Here is an 18,428-nt window from a genome sequence, read left to right as displayed (position 1 = left end):
CTCCTACTTGCCTTCAATTTTCAGAGTCCGTGCCCCTGGCCTCTGCCTCTCAACAGTATCCCAATGACAACTAGATTGCTAACATTCTATATTTATTACAAAAGTGTGGAATGCCTGACGTCATCTTGATGTAATCAAAACTGTAATACCTAGAGTATTTCCTTTAGAAATTACATATATGAGAGGGTCTTATTTGCATCACAAGTATGGTTAGTGCTCTAAAAAACTAAAATGAGGACATATTTTCTGAGTTTTCAAATAGCGACAAAGAACTTTTAAATTATTTGTAATCTTTGTTTTTTTATCCAGTTGACCACTTGATTAAATGTTGCACCTAGGGGAGAGGATGTGGTGTTACTTCCAGAGCTGCAGACTTTGCAACTGGGGAACCAGGTTGGAGTTTCTGCTTCAGCTCAACATTCTGTGATTCTGGTCAAATCACTTAATCTCCCCATGTCTACAACTAAAATGAATTTGATCTTGTGTGATGTAACCAATGCTCATGTAAAGCACTCCAATACCTGACAAGTCTGCACTATATAAAACTGCAAATACACAAAAAATAAGTGTTTTGCACACTTCTGTCATTGGGCTACATGTGGGCTACATCTGGGTGATATTTGTGTTGCATTTGGGCTCTTTTGTCTCTGGTGGCCATCTTGGGAGAATTATTTGTTATGAAGTTTCCTAATTTCCTCATTTACTGCAGTCTCCTCAGTGGGAATACTTTCAGTTTTTTATTTTGGTTCCATCAAGAAGGCATTCAGATGTGTCACACATGTGCCATAAATTCTGAATGTTAGCACTCTAGTTGCTCATTAGATCATTGTAGTAAAACTACTGCTCACCAGGGAAGTCTGCTGCTGGTATTAAAAGGGCATGTTTCAGTCTGCATGTCAGAAGTTTTTTATGAAATAGAAGAGGATTTGAGAAGTCAAAATGTGCCCTAATTTTTCTTTCTGCAGAACTAATCATAATTTCTAAGGCAAAATGAACCCCCTCATTTTGTTCCTTTGTAAATTAAATGTTTTAAGTGTTACCACTTTATTCCAATCAAGATGGCTTCAGGTGTGCCATACTTTTGTCATAAGTAAGACTGTTAGCGCTCTAGTTGTTCCTTAGAACACTCTGGGACATTCTGTCATTGGGCTATACTTGGGCTACATCTGGGTGATATTTGGGCTACATTTGGGCTCTTTTGTCTCTGGTGGCCATTTTGGGAGATTTATTTGTTATGAAGTTTCCTAATTTCCTCATTCACTGCAGTCTCCTCAGTAGGAGATACATTCAGTTTTTTACTTTGGTTCCATCAAGAAGGCATTCAGATGTGTCACACATTTGCCATGAATTCTGAATGTTAGCACTCTAGTTGCTCATTAGATCACTGTAGTAAAGCTACTGCTCACCAGGGAAGTCTGCTGCTGGTATTCAAAGTGCATGTTTCAGTCTGCATGTCAGATTGTTTTTATGAAATAGAAGAGGATATGAGAAGTCAAAATGTGCCCTAATTTTTCTTTCTGCAGCACTAATCATAATTTCTATGGCAAAATGAACCCCCTAATTTTTTTCCTTTGTAAATTAAATGTTTTAAGTGTTACCACTTTATTCCGATCAAGATGGCTTCAGGTGTGCCATACTTTTGTCATAAATAAGACTGTTAGCGCTCTAGTTGTTCGTTAGAACACTCTGGGAAATTCTGTCATTGGGCTATACTTGGGCTACATCTGGGTGATATTTGGGCTACATTTTGGCTCTTTTGTCTCTGGTGGCCATTTTGGGAGACTTATTTGTTCTGATGTTTGATAATTTCCTCATTTACTACAGTCTCCTCAGTAGGAAATACTTTCAGTTTTTTACTTTGATTCCATCAAGAAGGCATTCAGATGTGTCACACATTTGCCATAAATTCAGAATGTTAGCACTCTAGTTGCTTATTAGATCACTGTAGTAAAGCTACTGCTCACCAGGGAAGTCTGCTGCTGGTATTGAAATTGCATGCTTCAGTCTGCATGTCAGAATTTTTTAATGAAATAGAAGAGTATTTGAGAAGTCACTCAAAATGTGCCCTAATTTTTCTTTCTGCAGCACTAATCATACTTTCTATGGCAAAATTAACCCCCTCATTTTGTTCCTTTTTAAATAAATGTTTTAAGAGTTACCACTTTATTCCAACCAAGATGGCTTCAGGTGTGCCATACGTTTGTCATAAGTAGGACTGTTAGCACTCTATTTGTTCTTTAGAACACTCTGGGAAGCTGCAGTAGAACACAAAGGAATCAACTGACAGTCTCTGCCCTTGTTGGATGTACATGTTTTACTGAGAATGTCAGACTTCATTCTCACATGACTGAGAAAGATAATGTGAATTTACAGAAAATATGCTCTCAGTTTAGCTTATTGATCACCTTCCAAACCTCTGTGGGAAAAGCATGAGAAAATATTTTTCTCTCAAACATGATTCATGATATCACAGCAGAAGACTTTTTCACATGGTAAAATCACCTTAGAACACACCACAATTCCTAAAATGAGTATGGTACCATCAACAAATGATTTATAATGTAACTGAAGTCTTAAAACCTTCTATTAACTGCAATGCTTTTTAATGAGGTGCTATCATGTATATTGGTCCCAAGATGGCTGCCAACACTTCTTGGATGAAGTGCTGACAGCCAATCAGATCTCACGATGAGATGTGTGGTTAGGCTCCGCCCAGATATATATGTGATTTTACTTTTGATTTTCTCAGGAACTACTGAACGGATTTACACCATTTAAGCAAAAGGCATGAGTCTGAACTGAGGACTACCTCTTTGCCAAATTTGGTGGAATTCCGTTCAGCACTTCAGGCTGTAGCTGCGTCAACAGGTCCTATGGGAAAATGCATGGGGAAAACGCGTTTTGGGACCCCCCTTTTTTCTCGGCCCCCGCTTGACGAATCACCGTGAAATTGTGAGGATAGGAGCGGACCGGAGCTAGCCAAAAGTTTGGTTAATTTCGCGAAGATTCATCAATCGACGCCAACATTATTCCAAATAGAATGTTGCGGATTTCTTATGGAAAATATGTCCTAACTATAACTACCTACTGGCGACTGCCAGTAGGTAATATATATATATATATATATATATATATATATATATATATTTCATCCAAAACGTTTGCCACACATTGAGGACGCACAGCTAATTGCAGGACTGTGTCTTTTTGCATCTGCACATCAACGCGCTGGCCCGTGATCAAGGAGCAGGAGCTCCGAAACGCGTAGGGCAAGGCCACAGAAATTTTCAAGCGATGTTGCCAGTTCTGCTAAATAAAAGGATTCTGCTACGAGGCTGGATTCGCCTTTCATTGTGTGCGTCCTCAATGTGTGGCAAACGTTTTGGATGAATTGTAACCGGCCAGCCCAGGTCGGGAGGACGGCACCGCCACGAGTATGTTAAGTGGACTGTTGGTTACAGATGTACTGCAATCGCATGACGGAATGAAAGGCAGCATGGATTTGAACTGACGACGGAACCGAAGGCTCTACTTAGAGCGAATCTGAAGTATATCGTTGTAAGGCAGAATCCATTATGGATAATATTTCAGCAACCAGACTACAAGTCCCAGGTAGCTATTCGACATACGCAGCCCACCAGAGGGCGATATAACAGCTAATTGCAGGACTGTGTCTTTTTGCATCTGCACATCAACGCGCTGGCCCGTGATCAAGGAGCAGGAGCTCCGAAACGCGTAGGGCAAGGCCACAGAAATTTTCAAGCGATGTTGCCAGTTCTGCTAAATAAAAGGATTCTGCTACGAGGCTGGATTCGCCTTTCATTGTGTGCGTTCTCAATGTGTGGCAAACGTTTTGGATGAATTGTAACCGGCCAGCCCAGGTCGGGAGGACGGCACCGCCACGGGTATGTTAAGTGGACCGTTGGTTACAGATGTACTGCAATCGCATGACGGAATGAAAGGCAGCATGGATTTGAACTGACGACGGAACCGAAGGCTCTACTTAGAGCGAATCTGAAGTATATCGTTGTAAGGCAGAATCCATTATGGATAATATTTCAGCAAGCAGACTACAAGTCCCAGGTAGCTATTCGACATACGCAGCCCACCAGAGGCCGATATAACAGCTAATTGCAGGACTGTGTCTTTTTGCATCTGCACATCAACGCGCTGGCCCGTGATCAAGGAGCAGGAGCTCCGAAACGCGTAGGGCAAGGCCACAGAAATTTTCAAGCGATGTTGCCAGTTCTGCTAAATAAAAGGATTCTGCTACGAGGCTGGATTCGCCTTTCATTGTGTGCGTCCTCAATGTGTGGCAAACGTTTTGGATGAATTGTAACCGGCCAGCCCAGGTCGGGAGGACGGCACCGCCACGAGTATGTTAAGTGGACCGTTGGTTACAGATGTACTGCAATCGCATGACGGAATGAAAGGCAGCATGAATTTGAACTGACGATGGAACCGAAGGCTCTACTTAGAGCGAATCTGAAGTATATCGTTGTAAGGCAGAATCCATTATGGATAATATTTCAGCAACCAAACTACAAGTCCCAGGTAGCTATTCGACATACGCAGCCCACCAGAGGGCGATATAACAGCTAATTGCAGGACTGTGTCTTTTTGCATCTGCACATCAACGCGCTGGCCCGTGATCAAGGAGCAGGAGCTCCGAAACGCGTAGGGCAAGGCCACAGAAGTTTTCAAGCGATGTTGCCAGTTCTGCTAAATAAAAGGATTCTGCTACGAGGCTGGATTCGCCTTTCATTGTGTGCGTCCTCAATGTGTGGCAAACGTTTTGGATGAATTGTAACCGGCCAGCCCAGGTCGGGAGGACGGCACCACCACGAGTATGTTAAGTGGACCGTTGGTTACAGATGTACTGCAATCGCATGACGGAATGAAAGGCAGCATGGATTTGAACTGACGACGGAACCGAAGGCTCTACTTAGAGCGAATCTGAAGTATATCGTTGTAAGGCAGAATCCATTATGGATAATATTTCAGCAACCAGACTACAAGTCCCAGGTAGCTATTCGACATACGCAGCCCACCAGAGGGCGATATAACAGCTAATTGCAGGACTGTGTCTTTTTGCATCTGCACATCAACGCGCTGGCCCGTGATCAAGGAGCAGGAGCTCCGAAACGCGTAGGGCAAGGCCACAGAAATTTTCAAGCGATGTTGCCAGTTCTGCTAAATAAAAGGATTCTGCTACGAGGCTGGATTCGCCTTTCATTGTGTGCGTCCTCAATGTGTGGCAAACGTTTTGGATGAATTGTAACCGGCCAGCCCAGGTCGGGAGGACGGCACCGCCACAAGTATGTTAAGTGGACCGTTGGTTACAGATGTACTGCAATCGCATGACGGAATGAAAGGCAGCATGGATTTGAACTGACGACGGAACCGAAGGCTCTACTTAGAGCGAATCTGAAGTATATCGTTGTAAGGCAGAATCCATTATGGATAATATTTCAGCAACCAGACTACAAGTCCCAGGTAGTTATTCGACATACGCAGGCCACCAGAGGGCGATATAACAGCTAATTGCAGGACTGTGTCTTTTTGCATCTGCACATCAACGCGCTGGCCCGTGATCAAGGAGCAGGAGCTCCGAAACGCGTAGGGCAAGGCCACAGAAATTTTCAAGCGATGTTGCCAGTTCTGCTAAATAAAAGGATTCTGCTACGAGGCTGGATTTGCCTTTCATTGTGTGGGTCCTCAATGTGTGGCAAACGTTTTGGATGAATTGTAACCGGCCAGCCCAGGTCGGGAGGACGGCACCGCCACGAGTATGTTAAGTGGACCGTTGGTTACAGATGTACTGCAATCGCATGACGGAATGAAAGGCAGCATGGATTTGAACTGACGACGGAACCGAAGGCTCTACTTAGAGCGAATCTGAAGTATATCGTTGTAAGGCAGAATCCATTATGGATAATATTTCAGCAACCAGACTACAAGTCCCAGGTAGCTATTCGACATACGCAGCCCACCAGAGGGCGATATAACAGCTAATTGCAGGACTGTGTCTTTTTGCATCTGCACATCAACGCGCTGGCCCGTGATCAAGGAGCAGGAGATCCGAAACGCGTAGGGCAAGGCCACAGAAATTTTCAAGCGATGTTGCCAGTTCTGCTAAATAAAAGGATTCTGCTACGAGGCTGGATCCGCCTTTCATTGTGTGCGTCCTCAATGTGTGGCAAACGTTTTGGATGAATTGTAACCGGCCAGCCCAGGTCGGGAGGACGGCACCGCCACGAGTATGTTAAGTGGACCGTTGGTTACACATGTACTGCAATCGCATGACGGAATGAAAGGCAGCATGGATTTGAACTGACGACGGAACCGAAGGTTCTACTTAGAGCGAATCTGAAGTATATCGTTGTAAGGCAGAATCCATTATGGATAATATTTCAGCAACCAGACTACAAGTCCCAGGTAGCTATTCGACATACGCAGCCCACCAGAGGGCGATATAACAGCTAATTGCAGGACTGTGTCTTTTTGCATCTGCACATCAACGCGCTGGCCCGTGATCAAGGAGCAGGAGCTCCGAAACGCGTAGGGCAAGTTCACAGAAATTTTCAAGCGATGTTGCCAGTTCTGCTAAATAAAAGGATTCTGTTACGAGGCTGGATTCGCCTTTCATTGTGTGCGTCCTCAATGTGTGGCAAACGTTTTGGATGAATTGTAACCGGCCAGCCCAGGTCGGGAGGACGGCACCGCCACGAGTATGTTAAGTGGACCGTTGGTTACAGATGTACTGTAATCGCATGACGGAATGAAAGGCAGCATGGATTTGAACTGACGACGGAACCGAAGGCTCTACTTAGAGCGAATCTGAAGTATATCGTTGTAAGGCAGAATCCATTATGGATAATATTTCAGCAACCAGACTACAAGTCCCAGGTAGCTATTCGACATACGCAGCCCACCAGAGGGCGATATAACAGCTAATTGCAGGACTGTGTCTTTTTGCATCTGCACATAAACGCGCTGGCCCGTGATCAAGGAGCAGGAGCTCCGAAACGCGTAGGGCAAGGCCACAGAAATTTTCAAGCGATGTTGCCAGTTCTGCTAAATAAAAGGATTCTGCTACGAGGCTGGATTCGCCTTTCATTGTGTGCGTCCTCAATGTGTGGCAAACGTTTTGGATGAAATATATATATATATATATATATATATATATATATATATATATTGTGAGAAGCGTATACTTACCTGTGTGTGCCAGCCTTTGTGTAACTCTTTTTTCAAACACATTAGTGGCTCACCCGGCCACGGTTCGGCACCACTGCAAATTGGATGCGGGTCTGTCTCCGCTGGGATTTTACGTGAGACGGAACAGGAGGTGCTCTCTTAATTGTTTGCAAGCAGCTGCAAGGACAATCTGATTACCATGTTAATATTTTGAAGGACGCATGGCAGCGCGAGACCCATTTGGGTCGGATGTACTACTAATCCCATAATTCATCGTGTTCAATTGAGCACGCACTTTGGACAATTGAAATAAAAGAGGGTATGTGTAAAATCTCACCATTGCTGCCATGTTCTTTCTGATCCATGAGGAAGGGCTTTACGGCCTAAAACGCGTCGGACCAATGATACAGTGGGGGACTGTTTTCTTGTACATTGCCGCTGATTGTGAGAAGCGTATACTTACCTGTGTGTGCCAGCCTTTGGGTAACTCTTTTTCAAACACATTAGTGGCTCACCCGGCCATGGTTCGGCGCCACTGCAAATCAGATGCGGGTCTGTCTCCGCTGAGATTTTACGTGAGACGGAACAGGAGGTGCTCTCTTAATTGTTTGCAAGCGGCTGCAAGGACAATCTGATTACCATGTTAATATTTTGAAGGACGCATGGCAGCGCAAGACCCATTTGGGTCGGATGTACTACTAATCCCATAATTTATTGTGTTCAATTGAGCACGCACTTTGGACAATTGAAATAAAATAGGGTATGTGTAAAATCACATCATTGCTGCCATGTTCTTTCTGATCCATGAGGAAGGGCTTTACGGCCTGAAACGCGTCGGACCAATGATACAGTGGGGGACTGTTTTCTTGTACATTGCCGCTGATTGTGAGAAGCGTATACTTACCTGTGTGTGCCAGCCTTTGAGTAACTCTTTTTTCAAACACATTAGTGGCTCACCCGGGCACCGTTCGACACCACTGCAAATTGGATGCGGGTCTGTCTCCGCTGGGATTTTACGTGAGACGGAACAGGAGGTGCTCACTTAATTGTTTGCAAGCGGCTGCAAGGACAATCTGATCACCATGTTAATATTTTAAAGGATGCATGGCAGCGCAAGACCCATTTGGGTCGGATGTACTACTAATCCCATAATTCATCGTGTTCATTTGAGCACGCACTTTGGACAATTGAAATAAAAGAGGGTATGTGTAAAATCACACCATTGCTGCCATGTTCTTTCTGATCCATGAGAAAGGGCTTTACGGCCTGAAACGCGTCGGACCAATGATACAGTGGGGGACTGTTTTCTTGTACATTGCCGCTGATTGTGAGAAGCGTATACTTACCTGTGTGTGCCAGCCTTTGGGTAACTCTTTTTCAAACACATTAGTGGCTCACCCGGCCACGGTTCGGCGCCACTGCAAATTGGATGCGGGTCTGTCTCCGCTGGGATTTTACGTGAGACGGAACAGGAGGTGCTCTCTTAATTGTTTGCAAGCGGCTGCAAGGAAAATCTGATTACCATGTTAATATTTTGAAGGACGCATGGCAGTGCGAGACCCATTTGGGTCGGATGTACGACTAATCCCATAATTCATCGTGTTCAATTGAGCACGCACTTTGGACAATTGAAATAAAAGAGGGTATGTGTAAAATCACACCATTGCTGCCATGTTCTTTCTGATCCATGAGGAAGGGCTTTACGGCCTGAAACGCGTCGGACCAATGATACAGTGGGGGACTGATTTCTTGTACATTGCCGCTGATTGTGAGAAGCGTACACTTACCTGTGTGTGCCATGTCATGAGTGATGTAATATGTGACGTCATCAGCAGTGCATTGCGGGCGCGCGAGTTATAGTTAGCTGAACTAACTATAACGGGGAAATTTCAATGGTTTTGTACGAGTGAAAAGTCCAGCTAACTATAACGCCCCTGAAACCTATGGTTTTTTCAGTGAATTTCTAAGGTTTTTTAAATGCTAATTCCTAACTATAACGTGCCTGAAACCTATGGTTTTTTCAGTGAATTTCAAAGGTTTTTTTTTTTTTTTTTTTTTTTTAAACCGTTTATTGCAATCTCAAGAATATACAAGTATGGGCCTACAACCTTTCGGCCGGCCGCTAGAATGACAGGAGCATATGACATACGTACAAAAACACTTGGCGTTGCAAAGGAGCAAAATAGGAGGTACAAGCGTCGTGGGCCCCATCACTCTGACCCCACAATACGGTTTCATTTTATACAAACAACACAAAAACCACACCCGCAAGGCAACCTGCAATCGAAAGTAACAGCACGTGCTCCCCGAATGGGGGACCCCAGCCATCCACAGGAGTCTAAAAAGGGGAAGGGGAACAAATCGAGGACTGGGGGAATTCCGTGCTCAGGGCTAGGGAAAGGAGCCTCTGGGATCCCCACAGTTGAGCAATGTCACGCTTAGCTATCATATATCCCAGAGTCACCCATCGCGTCTGCGGAACCGAGTAGTCAGTTGGTTCCCACACATTCAGCAGGCATCTCCTCGCTTCAGGCAGCAGCTCGACATGCGTAACCACTCGCAGGACCTCATGCACACCACGCCAGAATCGCTCCACCTTCGGGCATTCCCACAAAATATGCAAAAAAGTCGCCAAAGCACCACACCCACGCTTGCACAACCCATCCTCAGCATAGCCCATACGCAGAAGCCTTGGCCCCGTCATGTAAACCCGATGGAGTATCTTAAGCTGGACGAAGCGAAGGCGAGCCGGTATGGCCACCTCCTTCGGAGAGGCCACCGCGGAAATCCAGTCTTCGTCGTCCAACTCCAGCCCGTCGGCAACCCAAGCCTCGCGGAGGCCAGTCAGCAGGCCTGAGCGGTCATTAATCAATTTTTTGTAAATAAGGGAGATCGTGCTGTCCGTAACGTGGCCATCCAGCACTCTATCCTCCAGGGGGGAAGACTCCGGGATGGAGGCGACGTCCGGGAAGACTGAGCCCAGTGCGTGACGGACCTGCAAGTACCGAAAGTATTCACTGCCCTGCAGCTGAAACTCCGTCTGCAGCGCCTCGAATGTTTTAAATCCCCCTCTCGTCCAGAGGTCCCCCACTTTACTGATGCCGATCGTGTCCCACTTCTCGAAGCCCTTCGAGGTCCACAGGGAGCCCAATCTCTCAGACGCGTACAACGGTGATGCCCGGGTCAAACGGTCCTTCCACCCCATAGCTGCGTTAGCCGCGTGCCATACTCGTACCATGACACGCGTAGGTCCCGTCAGGCGGGGGCCGGGCGCGCCAGAGTAGAGCTCAAAGGTTTTTTAAATGCTAATTTTTAACTATGCCTACAGAGATAGGACATGAGAAGAAAGAAGAAAAAACGCACAGAAAGAAAAATATGAAATGCAGAAAGAAGCAACAGAAGTCCTCAAAGACGAAGAAAAGTGCAGGAAGAAGGATAACGTACAGAAAGAACAAACAGAAGAGCAGAAAGAAGCCTTGTTGCAAAATCATCCTGTACCCTCAACTTTTTCAGACGGATACTGGTGGTAACTGAGTCTGACTAACCAGTCCTAGAGCCAGTGCTATGTTAAAAGACACTCAGAATACAGTGAAAACACCTATATAAACTAGGGAACACTATGCGTTGGGGTCCCCCTGTGATCAGCATGACCTCCTCTGTAAGCCCCTAGTATATAATAGGGCAGGGGATTAAAACTACCTCTTAAAACGCGCCGTTTGCACACGTCACCTCAGGCCCGTCCCCTCACTTCCCCACTGTGTAAACATGCCCTGTGGCCGTTTTTTAAGTTGGGAGATTAAGTCCCCTTGAATCCTGAGGATCCCTAGGGGCAAAATAGCCCACTAGGTACGTTCAGTAAGCGCCATTGCAGAGAGGTGTAAAAAGGGGCACGGCCTGCACCACCTCTCTGCAACGCAGAGCAGTGGCACTTACTGGAAGCACCTGGTGGGCTAGTTGGCCCCTAGGGTCCCTCAGGATTGAAAGGGAATTATTTCCCCAACTTAAAACGCGCCATAGGGCGTGTTTGCACACGTCACCTCAGGCCCCGTCCCCTTCCTTCCCCACTGTGTAAACATGCCCTGTGGCCGTTTTTTAAGTTGGGAGATTAAGTCCCCTTGAATCCTGAGGATCCCTAGGGGCAAAATAGCCCACTAGGTACGTTCAGTAAGCGCCATTGCAGAGAGGTGTAAAAAGGGGCACGGCCTGCACCACCTCTCTGCAACGCAGAGCAGTGGCACTTACTGGAAGCACCTGGTGGGCTAGTTGGCCCCCAGGGTCCCTCAGGATTGAAAGGGAATTATTTCCCCAACTTAAAACGCGCCACAGGGCGTGTTTGCACACGTCACCTTAGGCCCCGTCCCCTTCCTTCACCACTGTGTAAACGCGCCCTGTGGCCGTTCTAAGTTGAGAGATTAAGTCCCTTCGAATCCTAAGGGTCCCTAGGGTCAAACTAGCCCACTAGGTACCTCCAGTAAGCGCCACAGAGCTGCGTTGCATAGAGGTGTAAAAAGGGGCATGGCCTCAGAACACCTGTCTGCAATGCAGCTCCCTGGCGCACACTGGAGATACCTGTTGGGCTAGTTGGCCCTCAGGGACCCTCAGTATTGAAGGGGAATTAATTCCCCAATTTACAACTGGCCAGGGGGCGCGTTTACAGAGTGCTGCAAGGAGGGGGCGTGGCCTCCAGCACGATGCCGGTCTTCTATTTATTTTATTTTTTTAAGAAGGAGGGCTGTGTGGCCCCCCTTCTTTTTTCTAATTTACTGGCCCTGGGGACCCCATCCCCCAGGGCCTGCACCCTAATTTTTTTTGTTGAAAAAAATTAATTTGGCCCTCTCAAGGCCTTAATCGGCCCCCGGGACCCCAACCCCCGGGTCATGGCCTTTTTTTAATTTAAATTCTTTAGGAGGGTGCTGCGTTGCCCCCCTCCTCAGGCCACTTATGGCTCCGGGGACCCCATCCCCCGGGGCCGGCCTTTCTTTTTTATTATTTTAAAAGTATATTTATTTATAGAAACACCTAGGACATGCTGGACAAACCTTATGTACCTATCACCATGACGATTTGCGTGATATTCATTAAAAGGCGACTATGCATAGAATGAATCCACATGGAATGTATTTACACCGCTAGTGAAGCTCTGTCGTGTCTGACGCCCTACCGTGCCTAATCCCGGTGGGTACTCTTCAAGTAGACACCCTTGTCGTTTATGTATACAAACATGGGTAGCTATTGACGGGCACATTTAATATACACGCACACCAAGCCATTCAAAGGGGATTCGACAAAAATTCTACCAAACTATGCAAGAAACCTCCCTCACGGTTAATAAAAAACCCATCCACCGCCGGATGTGTAATACTTTTTATTTTACTTTCTGGAAAGGAGACGAACCTCACTTGAGAGTCACAGCGTGCTCCTGGCTGAGCCTAATGCTGTATTACACCCACCAGTGCCCGCCGATTGCCTCACACCTCTGTGTTGTATTCCACCAGTTAGTGCGTATGCTATGACACTCTCTAGCCCATGTGCACTGTAACACCACCCCGTGAAAATGTCATGCCACACTTGCTTTCGCACGGGTTATATTTCCCCATCTAACGTGCCTTCCTCGATGTGTATGTTATAACGCACAGCGCTATGCCATACATATTACAATCTGGGATCCATATCTTTGTCACAGTGCATATGCAACGCTACACTCCCCAGCACATATTTTATATTACAACTTTAGAGACTAGTTATGTTACACAACACTGCCCTGTGCATATTACACTCCAAGGCGCATATCGCATAGCACGCGCTAGTGCCTGTGCTATCTCGCGCTCTCCAATGAATCTGTCATTGCGCACAATGTATTGCATATTATATTTCACGCCCCGGTTCACACTTTTTGGTGCATAGTTTATACCATATACTACATCTAGTTTTCATTTTCAATCATGCTCTCAGGACTATGTTCTATATAACACTGCGTCCACCTACCCTTTTCACGGGCATTACATTTTGCGATGGGGGTGGAGGGTCAGGGGGTGTTTCTGCCAAGTGAGCCCGGAGTCACAGTCACAAACGTCCTCTTCTTCCTGAATAAAAGTGAGATTATGCTGCATACTTGTTCATATTTTAAGTAGTTCGCACAGACACACATTTTAAAAACAATAAAGTTCCCAATACCCACCTTCTCTGAACAGTTAGCTTGCTGCCCCATCCACTTCCTCCCTATCCTCTGTTGTCTGAATCCATGGACTAGCCTCCTCCCTCCTGCCATGCATGGTCTGATGTGCCGCCACTGCCCTCCATTTAGCATGATGTACCAGTCCACTCCTCCTGCCCTCCATTGCCCAATTCTATGGCCCATCATTGACCTCCTGCTTAGCCTCTGTGCTTAGCTTGCTGCCCCTATTCTCCTTCCCCCTGCCCTCCGATTTCTTTGTGCACGCCCCTGCTGCATCCTTTTTGCCCAATATGTTCCATGGACCTGCCACTCCTATCTACTCTGAGTGTTCTGTTGAGCTGCCACTCCCCTCCCACCTGCCTAGTATTGTCAGATGACTGTAACCTGTCCCTGCCACCTCCACCCTGCCTGTCCACATGCCATGCCCCTATCCCCTTCCTCCTGTCCTCCATGGTCCATTTTACTGCCACACCCTTCTGCCCTCCCTGATCTGTTGTGCTGCAACTGCTCCTCCTGCCTGCCCCGCGCGGTCTGTTGTGAGGCCCCTTCCCCTGAACTCTCTTGTCTGTGCCCAGGTCCTGACCCTCCCTTCTATCCTCCATGGTCCTTTGTGCATGCCCCTGCACCCTCCTTCTTGCCCATCATAGCCATTGTGCTGCCACTAACCCTCTCGCTTGCCATGCATGGTCTTCTGTGCTGCCATGGCCCCTCCCACCTTCCCTGTGTGGTCAGCTAGCTGCCCCTGACCCCCTCCCACCTTCCCTCCATGGTCTGTGTGTATGCCACCATAGTCTCATTGTTGCTCTCCATGGTGTGTCTTGTTTCTAGTGCCCATCCTGCCTGACCTCCATGGTCATCTTGCTGCTCCTGCCCTGCCACCTTGCCCCCAGCCCTCTGTTTCCATGTGCAGACCCCCTATTCCCTTCCTCCTGGCTTGTCTGTTCCATTGTAATGCCCCTGATCCGTCCCTCCTGCCCTTTATGGTCTGTTATGCTGCAGCTTTCTCTCCTGTCTGTCCATTATGGTCATCTAGCTACCATTGCCTCTTTCCCATCTGTTCTCTGTTGTCCATGTGCATGGTCCTGTCCCCTCCCTATTGCTTTCTATGCATTGTTGTGCTGCACTCCCGTCCCGCATGCGCTGTGTGTTGTATTGTGCTACTGCAAACCCTGATGCCTGCCCTGTAGGGTCAGTTTGGTGCACCTCTCCATGTCCCTCCTGTCCTCTGTTATCCAAGTCCATGTCCCTACCCCAATTCCCCCTGCCTACCATGATTCAATGTAGCATACTTGCGAACATTTTGAACTTGGTAAGAGGGAGATTTGGGAAAAAAACTGGGGTATTGATTTTCCCCTTTGAGTTCCATTGAAAAAGAGGAGATTGTAGACAGGAGACAGATCAAATAAAGCCCATTTGAGCTTAAAAACATTGGACGTTTCCTGGCTGAAACGGGTCTGTTGGCATGTATGGTTGTACTACCACTGCCTCTTCCTTCTGCCCACAATGGTCTATTATATTGCCACAGCCTCTCTTGCCAGTCCTGTATTGTTGGTTTGTTGCACCTGCCCCCCTTTCCACTGCCCTCCATAGTCTGTTGTGCTGCCACTGCCACTGCCCTTCCTGCCTGCCCAGTGTGGTCAAATTGTTGCCTCTGCACTCTCCTACTTGCCTTCAATTTTCAGAGTCCGTGCCCCTGGCCTCTGCCTCTCAACAGTATCCCAATAAACAACTAGATTGCTAACATTCTATATTTATTACAAAAGTGTGGAACACCTGACGTCATCTTGATGTAATCAAAACTGTAATACCTAGAGTATTTCCTTTAGAAATTACATATATGAGAGGGTCTTATTTGCATCAAAATTATGGTTAGTGCTCTAAAAAACTAAAATGAGGACATATTTTCTGAGTTTTCAAATAGCGACAAAGAACTTTAAAATTATTTGTAATCTTTATGTTTTTTATCCAGTTGACCACTTGATTAAATGTTGCACCTTGGCGAGAGGATGTGGTGTTACTTCCAGAGCTGCAGACTTTGCAACTGGGGAAGCAGGTTGGAGTTTCTGCTTCAGCTCAACATTCTGTGATTGTGGTCAAATCACTTAATCTCCCCATGTCTACATCCAAAATTAATTGGATCTTGTGTGATGTAACCAATGCTCATGTAAAGCATTCCAATACCTGACAAGACTGCACTATATAAAACTGCAAATACACAAAAAATAAGTGTTTTGCACACTTCTGTCATTGGGCTACATGTGGGCAACATTTGGGTGATATTTGTGCTGCATTTAGGCTCTTTTGTGTCTGGTGGCCATCTTGGGAGATTCATTTGTTATGAAGTTTCCTAATTTCCTCATTTACTGCAGTCTCCTCAGTAGGAAATGCTTTCAGTTTTTTACTTGGTTCCATCAAGAAGGCATTCAGATGTGTCACACATTTGCCATAAATTCTGAATGTTAGCAGTCTAGTTGCTCATTAGATCACTGTAGTAAAGCTACTGCTCACCAGGGAAGTCTGCTGCTGGTATTCAAAGTGCATGTTTCAGTCTGCATGTCAGAATTTTTTTATGACATAGAAGAGGATTTGAGAAGTCAAAACGTGCCCTAATTTTTCTTTCTGCAGCACTAATCATAATTTCTATGGCAAAATGAATCCCCTCATTGTGTTCCTTTGTAAATTAAATGTTTTAAGTGTTACCACTTTATTCCATTCAAGATGGCTTCAGGTGTGCCATACTTTTGTCATAAGTAATACTGTTAGCGCTCTAGTTGTTCGTTAGAACACTCTGGGACATTCTGTCATTGGGCTACATCTGGGTGATATTTGGGCTACATTTGGGCTCTTTTGTCTCTGGTGGCCATTTTGGGAGACCTATTTGTTATGATGTTTCCTAATTTCCTCATTTACTACAGTCTCCTCAGTAGAAAAAATACTTTCAGTTTTTTACTTTGATTCCATCAAGAAGGCATTCAGATGTGTCACAAATTTGCCATAAATTCAGAATGTTAGCACTCTAGTTGCTTATTAGATCACTGTAGTAAAGCTACTGCTCACCAGGGAAGTCTGCTGCTGGTATTGAAAGTGCATGTTTCAGTCTGCATGTCAGAATTTTTTAATGAAATAGAAGAGGATTTGAGAAGTCACTCAAAATGTGCCCTAATTTTTCTTTCTGCAGCACTAATCATACTTTCTATGGCAAAATGAACCCCCTCATTTTGTTCCTTTTTAAATTAAATGTTTTAAGAATTACCACTTTATTCCAACCAAGATGGCTTCAGGTGTGCCATACGTTTGTCATAAGTAGGACTGTTAGCGCTCTGGTTGTTCTTTAGAACACTCTGGGAAGCTGCAGTAGAACACCAACGAATCAACTGACAGTCTCTGCCCTTGTTGGATGTACATGTTTTACTGAGAATGTCAGACTTCATTCTCACATGACTGAGAAAGATAATGTGAATTTACAGAAAATACGCTCTCAGTTAGCTCATAGATCACCTTCCAAACCTCTGTGGGAAAAGCATGAGAAAATAGTTTTCTCTCAAACATGATTCATGATAGCACAGCAGAAAGCTTTTTCACATGGTAAAATCACCTTAGAACACACCACAATTCCTAAAATGAGTATGGTACCATCAACAAATAATTTATAATGTAACTAAATTCTTAAAACCTTCTATTAACTGCAATGCTTTTTAATGAGGTGCTATCATGTATATTGATCCCAAGATGGCTGCTAACACTTCTTGGATGAAGTGCTGACAGCCAATCATATCTCACGATGAGATGTGTGGTTAGGCTCCGCCCAGATATATATGTGATTTTACTTTTGATTTTCTCAGGAACTACTGAACAGATTTACACCATTTAAGCAAAAGGCACATGCCTGACCTGAGGACTACCTCTTTGCCAAATTTCAAGTAATTCTGTTCAGCCGTTCGGGCTGTACCTTCGACTAAAGGTCCTATGGGAAAATGCATAGGGAAAACGTGTTTTGGGACCCCCCTTTTTTCTCAGCCCCCGCTTGACGAATCACCCCAAGACTTTCAGGGTAGGAGCTGAGCGGAGCGCCCCATTAGTTTTGAAAATTTCACAAAGATAAGTCAACTGGTGCCAAAGTTATTAAAAATTGAATTTTCAGATTTCCTATGGGAACTCGGTCCTAACTATAATTATCTACTGGCGACCGCCAGTCGATAATATATATATATATGTATATATTGTGAGAAGCTGCACAGAAATTAGCTATGGCCTGAGGACACAGAACCAAACGTGCATAATGCACTTATATATGAACAATTTACTTCTAAATAGTACTTAATAATTTTCAGTAAATAAATATTTGTCCTGTTGGGGATCGACAACAAACGTCACAAATTCCTGGAGGATCAACATTTACCTAAAGAATTTACCTTTTAACAATGCCTTCTTTTCTTTTGCAATTTCACAATCAACTCACTCTTTTTATTGTGCTCGTTTGCAGATCAAGGTAAACTTCAATCAAGAACAAGCCATTGTACGGAAGGTGAGGACTGAATTTAAACTGCGGGTGAAGAGAATAATCTGTACAGTTTTTAAAGTTTGTTTTTCTAATAAAATAATCTGCAGTGTGACTTGTGCCCAGTTTACAAAGCTTATGCACGCCTATGTTCTAGAAATCGTGCAAATAGCTTAATTTAAAAGAGCAAATTTGAGTTTGCAAGTTATGTTATATGTTATGTTATGTTATATTGGTTTTATACCTCGCTCAAATACTCAAGAGTGTCCTGGGGCGCACAGTTACCAAGGCCTAGTGGAACGAAGAGTTTAAGTCGGTTGATTAAAAAGGAAGGTTTTAAGTTGTTTTTTCAAAAGTCTGAAATCCTGAATATGCCGTAATTCCACAGGAACGGAGTTCCATGCTGTAGCTGCTTTAACCGAGAGGGACTGACCCCCCCAGCCGCATCCTGCGGAATCGGGGGATCGCCATCCGTCGTTGGGTGACTCAGCGCAAAGATCTACTGGGGACATAGAAAGCAAAACGCTTCCTGATATACATTGGACCAAGACCATG

General features: G+C 45.3%; 1 protein-coding gene across 3 annotated transcripts in view; it reads left to right on the top strand.

The window, feature by feature from the left end:
* The window catches only part of LOC146863027 (uncharacterized), a 373,630-nt gene that overhangs the window by 113,695 nt on the left and 241,507 nt on the right, over positions 1 to 18,428 (top strand). For all 3 annotated transcript variants that reach the window (XM_085642407.1, XM_085642405.1, XM_085642406.1), the window contains one exon: positions 17,859 to 17,900. In XM_085642407.1, coding sequence (XP_085498533.1) covers positions 17,859 to 17,900 — 42 coding nt within the window. The remainder of the gene's footprint in view (positions 1 to 17,858; positions 17,901 to 18,428) is intronic.

Source organism: Triturus cristatus, chromosome 2_2, assembly GCF_964204655.1.
Source record: "Triturus cristatus chromosome 2_2, aTriCri1.1, whole genome shotgun sequence".
Taxonomy (NCBI): Eukaryota; Metazoa; Chordata; class Amphibia; order Caudata; family Salamandridae; genus Triturus; species Triturus cristatus.
This window is presented reverse-complemented; position numbering and strand designations above follow the sequence as displayed.